This window comes from Echinops telfairi, unplaced genomic scaffold (assembly GCF_000313985.2).
Source record: "Echinops telfairi isolate 266 unplaced genomic scaffold, ASM31398v2 ScPeMD7_655;HRSCAF=1070, whole genome shotgun sequence".
Classification (NCBI taxonomy): Eukaryota; Metazoa; Chordata; class Mammalia; order Afrosoricida; family Tenrecidae; genus Echinops; species Echinops telfairi.
This window is the reverse complement of record NW_022104553.1, coordinates 17,410,572-17,418,938: the sequence shown is the minus strand read 5'-3', so window position 1 is coordinate 17,418,938 and position 8,367 is coordinate 17,410,572. Positions and strand designations below refer to the sequence as shown.

General features: G+C 47.6%; 1 protein-coding gene across 1 annotated transcript in view; it reads right to left on the bottom strand.

Moving 5' to 3' along the window:
- GP6 (glycoprotein VI platelet) overlaps positions 1-8,136 on the bottom strand; it is a 14,904-nt gene extending 6,768 nt beyond the window's left edge. Inside the window, exons 1-3 of the mRNA XM_045292388.1 lie at positions 8,127-8,136; positions 6,020-6,277; positions 4,106-4,390 (exon numbers count right to left, since the gene is read on the bottom strand). Of these exons, the coding sequence (XP_045148323.1) occupies positions 4,106-4,390; positions 6,020-6,277; positions 8,127-8,136 (553 nt within the window). The remainder of the gene's footprint in view (positions 1-4,105; positions 4,391-6,019; positions 6,278-8,126) is intronic.
- Positions 8,137-8,367: the final 231 nt, after the last annotated feature.

Here is an 8,367-nt window from a genome sequence, read left to right as displayed (position 1 = left end):
CCAGTGCTGAGATGCTTCCACCACCAGTGGATCCACAAGACTTTCCACCCACTGGCCTGTGATCTTCCTGCATTCAGCATCATTGCATAGCTGCATGAGTCTAAAGAGGAATTTATGGACTAGGATTGGCATATGGGGCAATATCAGACTTATGGACTTGATCTGGACTGGGCTGGGATGTTCTCTTAATGTACAATTACTCTTTGATATAAAGCTCTTTCTTATAGGCATGAGTGTCTATGGACTTCTCTAGTCAACCCAGACTAACACACCCTCCTTGTGGATACCTCTCGATAGCCTCACTTTGTCCCTGAGAGCAAAACCAGCTTCTTATCTTCTGAGGAATCAATGGAGGGGTGGAAGGGGGGTGGACAGAAGTCATGGGATAAGTTGGTGGAAAGGGCAGCTATCACATGTGAGGGAATCCCTGCCCTTGCCCGTCGCCCATCGCTCTCCAGCCACACTGGCTGTACAGCCACCCAAAGCTACTCTTCCCCTGTCCAAAGAAGCCAGGCACAAAAGTCTAAATGATTCCCTGTATGTGGAATGTCTGGAAAAGGGAAAATCTACAGAGACAGGAAATACATCAGGAACTGGAAGTGGCTGCAAATGGACACAAGAGATCTTTCTGGCTCATGGAAAATGTGCTAAAATTGGATTGTGGTGATGAATGTACAATTCTTTAGACTTTCTTAGAAGCATTGAATGAGACACTTGAAACGGTTGACCATCAGGCATATCCATTTTGCTGTAATAAAGCTGTCAACAACAAGAAAAAAAGAATGGGACACAGTCTAAAGTTAATAATGACCAACCCTAGCTAAATCGGAATGAAATACTTTTTTTTTTAATTTTATCCTGTGGTCATTTTTAATCCACTCTTGAGAAGGAAGATAAATATTCTCCCATTGCTAACGGAATTGCCCATCCTCTCTATAGTGAGACAGTTCAAGCAATGTCGCTGCTTCAAGCACAAGTGAACATGTATAAATAATAGAACACTGGTTGGCATGTCACATCAATGATTTTTAAACTGCATCCAGGGATCTAAGGGATTTAACAGCAATACCTTTTGTACCTTGTCATTGGCTTCTGAAAATTAAGCCTCTAAATGTTTGACGGTGTGTTGTTGTTAGGTACCCTTGAGACGGTTCCAATTCATAGCAACCTTATGCTCAACAAACAGAACATCGTCCTGTCCATTCAAGTGTTGGAGACACGCCCCACACACACCCTGACAGCACCGTCCTCAGAATTGTTGTAGCGTTTGAGCCACAGGGTCACTATGAGTTGGAATCGACTTGGTGGCAGTGAGGCTTTCTTCCCACAATGGTAGCATTTCTTGGAAACTAAATTCTGTGACTTTATCATTGTTGCTATTGCTGTTTGCTTGTTCATTGTTTTGAAACCCCAACAAGAACGATGCTGTCTTCGTGGCACGAGGATATTGTTTTCCCTTAGAGCATATCCCTATGGTAGATACAAAAACAAAAAACGCCCCTCATAGATGTTCAGACAAAAGAACGAATCTGTGTTGGAAGAAGCACAGCCAGAAAGCTCATTAGAAGTGATGGCAGAGGCAAGCGAATTTTGGGAATGATGAGGGCAACAAATGTATACATGTGCTTTACACAATTGATCTATGTGTTGTGATGAATTTTATGAGCCCCAATAAATTGATTTAAAAAACAAAAAAAGAAGTGCTGGCAAGGAGGGCAAGGCTTTCGTGTGTTTGGGATATTTCATCAGGAGGGACCAGTCTCTGGAGAAGACGTCATGTTTGGTAAAACAAAAACAAAGAATGCCTGTGATGAGATGGATTAACACGGTGCCTGCAACAGTGGGCTCAAGCGCAGCAAGGACTGCGCGGGTGGTACGGGACTGGGCAGCATTCCGTTCTGTTGTACAGAAGGTCGCTGTCGGTCAGTACTTCCTCAAAAGCACCCAACAACAACCTAGAGGTTCCTGTCCTCGTGGGGATGGGCTGCCGTGAAGGGCTTTCAGAGAGGGAGATGATCCTGGGTTGTTCATCCAGGTCCAATGTAATAAGGGTCCTTAGCAGATGGAGACAGGAATGCCAGAGTCCAGGAGAGACTTGAAGATGCTACGTTTCCAGTACAGGATACAAGAATGGGCTGGGAACCGAGGAAAGCAGGCAGCCTCTTTGAAAACAAAAACACCAAGCTGAATCTGACTCATCGTGCTCTCAGAAGACAGACTTGAGCTTCTCCTTTGGGTTTCGGAGACTATGAGTCTTTACAGTAACAGAAGGCCTCATCCTGCTCCCACAGAGCACCTGGTGGGTTCGAACTGCTGACCTTGCAATTAGCAACCCATCTGGTACCCTGCTACACCACCAGGACTCCTTAGGCAGCCTATAGAAGCCAGAAAGGACAAGAAGTGGACACTCATCTACAACCTACCAACATGTTGATTTTACCTCAGTAGACACCCACCAAGGAGCCCTAGTAGTGCAGTGGTCATGGCCTTGACTGCTAGCCAAAACACGTCAGTGGTTCGAACTGAACAAACACTGTGGCACAAAGATGAGGCCGTTTGCTTCCAGAAAGGTTTACAGCCTTGGAAACCCTACGGGACAATTCTCCCTGGGCCCTGGGGGTTGCCATGAAGCAGCATCAACACCGTGGCAATGGGTTTGCTCAGGTTTTTAAGACCCACGCCAACCATCTGACCTTCAGCACGACAGGATGATAAGTCTGTGTGAGTCTAAGCCCAGTATTTGTGCTGATTTGATTCAGCTGCAATGTGGTCCTCGGTGCTCTTCCCAACACACATGTGCTCTGCCTGCCAAGGTGCTATGCCAGCGATGACGTCTCTGGTCTGAAGTCTCTTTTGTTCTTGTTTAGTGACTGCACACACACACACACACACACACACACACACACACCTTTGAGAATTGAAAGGAGCCTTTCAGAATAGTGAGAGAAGGGATGGAATTCTGGCTGTCCTTAGATGCCAAGAACAAGCACCTCCAATACATTTCTTGATAGGGCCTGATGTGCCAAGATCCAAGGCCTCATGAAAAATATCCTTGTCTTTGTGGAGCATCGATCTGTTTCTAACCATGTTCATCAAGTCAAATTTCTATGTAGTTAAAATAAAAAAGCTGGCTTGGAAGAAGTATGGCCAGAGTGTTCCTGAGAGGCCAGGATGGCAAGACTTTGTCTGACAGACTTTGGCGTGTCATCAGGACAGACCAGTCCCTGGAGAAGGCCATCATGCTTGGCCAAGTGGAGGGGCAGCGAGAGAGAGGAAGGCCCTTGACAAGATGGGTGGACACAGCGGCTGCAGCCACAGGCTCAAGCCTGGGGACAGTGGTGAGGATGGCGCAGGGCCGGGTGGTGTTTCCTCCTGCTGTGTCGCTGTGGCCCCATGGTACGCAACAACAACAACAGCAGCAAGTTTGTGTCATATCTTGACCCTTCCTTCTCACCTTGTCTTATGTATAAGAGATGGCCCAGCATCAGACTCTTTCATATTGTTAGACTAAAAAATATGTTTTTTACTAAAAAAAAAAAAAGTAAATTTTTCATTTCCTTTTAAAAAAAAATGCAATACTTTTATTGTGAATTAGGAGGGAGAACTCAACTTTTTTTCTTCAACCTTTATAACCCTTTATAAACCACCCCGCGCACACTGGTAGATAAGAGGAACAGGGAAGCTTTGGAGAATACGTTTATTTCGTGAACAGTGAATGGAGAGATTCTAGAAATCAACCTTTTTGTTACCAAAGAGCATAAAGCAGGTCCAAAATCGATAGTAAGCCTTTCAATCTCGCAGTCGGCTCGGCAGGTTTTGCTACGAGAGAGCAACACCTCAACGGCAGTGGCATTCTCGGGGTGTGTCTTTGCCACTCTGCTGGTGAACATGAAGGAGAATCACTTACTGTCACGGGCACCCTAGACGTGAGGACTTTCTCAGTTCCTATCTGCAACAGTTATGATTCAGGGAAGGCAGGAGTGAAACAGAAGTCTACCCTGTACAAATACTCGAGGGAAAACTATGCTATAAATGAAAATATATATATATATGCTTCACGGATCGAGTGAGAAAGAAAGGAAGGTAGTTGACACCCTCCCCTTACCTGTGACCACGAGCTTCAGGGGGTCGCTGGGGTGTGACCACAGGTACGGGGCAGAGCTGGAAAAGCTGTAGCACCGGTAAATTCCACTGTTGCCAGGGGTCACGGTGACGATGGGGAAATTGGCAGGGTGCCACGTCTCAAGGCTCTTAGAGGGTCCCATATCTCCTTCCTTGTACAGAGCAAATTGATCAAAGCCAAAGTTTGTCTTACACTGCAGGGTCACATCCTGTCCTGGGGACACTGCTGTGCTGGGCCAGGCGGAGAGTGTGGGTGGAGAGAAAACCCCTGAAAGAGAATTCTGGTGTTAAAGGAAGGTGTCCGGCGGCGTCTCATTGGTTGTAGGAAGGGCCCCCATGAGTCCTGGATCTGGGGACCCTTCTGACAATATCTTGTTCTAGATCAAAGTGGATGCCCTTGGAAACTACGTTAGGATCCTCGGTGGCATGGTTACATATTGAGCAGCTAACCACAAGGTCAGCAGGAAGAACCCACCAGTTGATTCCCAGGAGAAAGAGCAGGTTTTCTCCTCCCAAAAACAGTTAAGGTCTCAGAAACCCATGGGGCCATCTCTACTCTGTCCTATGAGATCGATATGAGATGGAATTGATTCAAGGGCAGTGAGAGTGAGTGAGTGAGTGAGTGAGTGAGTGAGTGAGTGAGTGGAGTGAGTAGAGTGAATGGAGTGAGCATGTGTGAGTGGAGTGAGTGAGTGAGTGAGTGAGTGGAGTGAATGGAGTGAGTGAGTGAGTGCATGGAGTGAATGAGTGAGTGAGTGAGTGAGTGAGTGAGTGAGTGAGTGAAGTGAGTGATGAATGGAGTGAGCGTGTGCGAGTGGAGTGAGTGAGTGGAGTGAATGGGTGAGTGAGTTGAGTGAGTGGAGTGAGTGAGTGAGTGATGAGTGGAGTGAGTGAGTGAGTGGAGTGAGCATGTGTGAGTGGAGTGAAGGGGTGAGTGAGTTGAGTGAGTGAGTGAGTGAGTGAGTGGAGTAAATGAGTGAGTGAGTTGGAGTGAGTGAGTGAGTGAGTGGAGTGAATGAGTGAGTGAGTGGAGTGAGTGAGTGAGTGAATGAGTGAGTGAGTGAGTGAGTGAGTGGAATGAATAGAGTGAGTGAGTGAGTGAGTGAGTGAGTGGAGTGAGCATGTGTGAGTGGAGTGAATGGGTGAGTGAGTGGAGTGAGTGAGTGAGTGAGTGAATGGAATGAATGAGTGGAGTTGAGTGAGTGAGTGAGTGAGTGAGTGAGTGAGTGAGTGAGAAGATTTGTGCAAGTTCTAAGCCTTGTTTGAAAAACGTTGTTAGTTGGCGGGTGGGGAGGGAGGGGAAACAGGGCTCTAGTATAAAGAAAAGGTTCTGAGAATGATGAGGGCAACATATGTACAAACGTGCTTGACACAATGGATAGATGATTGTGATATGAATTGTATGAGCCTCCAATTTGTTTAAAGAAAGATGTTGTCAGTCATCGTGGGGCTGATTCCAATTCATGATAACCCCGTGAGTGCCAAGTAGAACTGGTCCATGGCCTTCTCCAGGCCGTGAGCTTTCAGATGCCCAGTCGTGTACTCAGCCAATCCACCGCATTCTCTCCTTCTCCTCTGACCCTCTAGGGCGCCGTGCAGGATGGCAAGCCAAATGAGGGAAGCCTTCAATGAGGTGGATGAACAGCCAATGAGGTGTATGGACCAGATAGTAATTAAGGACATCCAGAGCCAGCTGGCTGGTCATTAACAACAGCAACACCTTCTTGGTGCCCTCTTAGATTTTTGGTGCCCAAGGCAAGGGTCTCTCTTGCCTCTCCCTAGTGCCCGCCCTTCAGATTTACTGTCACCCACATCCCCATTGTCACCCACTTGGAACCCAGAGAGAAGCATCATGCAGCCCTGAGACTAGAGGCACAGCCTCCCCATGCCCAGTTACCGACAGCAACCAGATCCAGCAGGTCACTGGGCGGAGACCAGAGGCTCCCGTTCTGATAGGAGCAGCGGTACTGCCCAGCGAAGCGCTCTTCCATGACTGAGATGAAGAGGGTGTCCCGGTCCTGATACTCCCTGGGTTTTAGCTTTTCCAGGCGGTACAAGTCCACATGCAGAGGGCCCTGGCATAGGAGCTTCACCGACTTCCGCAGAGGTACCAGGGCACTGGGGTAGGCTCGTAAGGAGGGCTTCTCGAGGGGTGCTGAAAGGGAAGCAGCGCTAGTGGTCAGGGCCTTTCCAGCCTCGCGCCTCCAAACAGCAACCCCCCACCTCTCTAGAAGAGAGATCCAGAGACTGTGGGAGAACATCTCACCTTGCTGCGCTCCTATCTCTTGCCCCAGGCAGAGCCCTAAAGAAAGAATAAAATGTTGACACTAAATGTTTTGTTGTGCATACTTACTACAATTTAACATATATCGATATCAACTTTTAAAAGACCAGTGGCTACTGCTTCATGGTTATCAAGACGTCCTGTCTTTCAGGCATGGTAGTGAGATATTTGGGTACATCACCCCTCTTTGATCAAAACGTTTTCCCCCTAAGTCCTACATGTCCACAATTTAAATGAAAGAAGCCCAGCGCAAAGGGCTTCCTCTTGTTTGTTTCCATGAATAGAGCCAGCGTTGGCAAATTGAAAGGGGCTTGAAGTAGATCCGTGGTTGCCTAGGGAGTGGAAATAGGGTTCACTAAACTACTAAGCTGAAATGCTGACTTCAAACCCACCCAGTAGTACCAGGGAAGAAACTACCTTTTAGATGACAGCAAAACAGATCACTGCATACGATGGACTACGGTAAATTTCTTTTTTTTTTCAATATTTTAAAATTGTGGTACCATGATGAAAATGCACAAAAGATATGCTATTTCAACAGCTTCTGCCTGCCCAGTCAGTGGCCTGGATGACATTCTTCAAGCTGGGCCATCCTTTTCCAAATCATCCCTCACCGTGATCGTAGACTCAGTGCCCACTGAGCAATTACTCTCCATTCCTCCCTTCCCTAATAACCACTAATAATTTGCATTTTCTATGTGTTGGTGGTGTAGTGGTTATGTGTTGGGCTGCGATCCGCAAGGCAGGCAGTTCCAAACCCCCGCCCGCTCCTCGGGGGAAAGACGAGGCTTTCTACTCCCACAGACAGTTACAGTCCCAGAAACTCGCAGGGACAGGTCTACCCTGTCCTACAGAGTCACTGTGAGTCAGCATCGACTCGGGCGGTGAGTATTCAGTTTACATATTGGTGTAGTCTGCCTAAGTGAGACCATAGAACGCGTCCTGTTGCAACCGACTTATCTTGCTCAGCATGATGTTTTCAAGGTCCATCTATGTGGTTGTTGTGGTTGTGGTTGGGGTTGGACACCGCCGAGTCAGTTCCAATTCATAGCAGCAACCCATGTGCAACAAAACTAAATGCTACCCAGTCCTGTTTCCTTCCCACAATTGTATGCTTGAGCCCATTGTTTCAGCCACTGCAGCAATTCCTAAGCATCAGTATCACTGCACGGTATTGCATAGGCCAAAAAACAGTGTTGTTGTCTTCCAGCTAGTTAACGCCAACTAATAGCACATCTATAGGACTGAACAGAACTGCCCCGTGGGCTTTCGCAGACAGTACCCGTCACGGTACTGTCACGCTGCGAGCCAGATTTTTCCTCTCCCCACCCCTTTCAGCCTCCGGCCGAGTGCTTAGCAAATAAAATATATGGTCAGGTCATTGGGAATGTTCATCATTTTTACTTATCTATTGGGTCGCTCAAAATCACACCAGTAAAGACAGTGAAATTTGCCCTCCACAGAGGAAAATCCATCCATGGAGGAAATCCCCTGATGACCACAAGAAGTCCGTTCTCAACCCTAAGCCTAAACCTGTTTAAGCACAACTGGAAACAAAAACCAACTCTTCCTCGTTGCGAAGGGGCTTGCGCCACAAAGAGACTCTCCCACATGTCATCCTGCCGAGAATCTCAGTGTGTGTCCTCACAGGTTTCCTACCACCCTGTATTTGTCGGCTCAGCCAATACTCTGTCATGGCATCCTGGTTGTGTGTAGTTACCTAACGTCATGTCAACTTGAAGATATAGAAAAGTTTAGCCCGTCAACCGGGTGACAGCTGATGGTGACTCCTTGTGGGCGTGGCCTTCTTACAAGGAGGGTCCTGGGACCCTCGCCTTCTCTCTCTGCCTTCACCTTCCTGCTGGCTGACCCTGGTTTCTGCCAGAGCCCTGGAGATGCATCCACCGCCATTGGATCCACAGGACTTTGCTCCAATCGATCTTCCTGCACTCTGCATCATT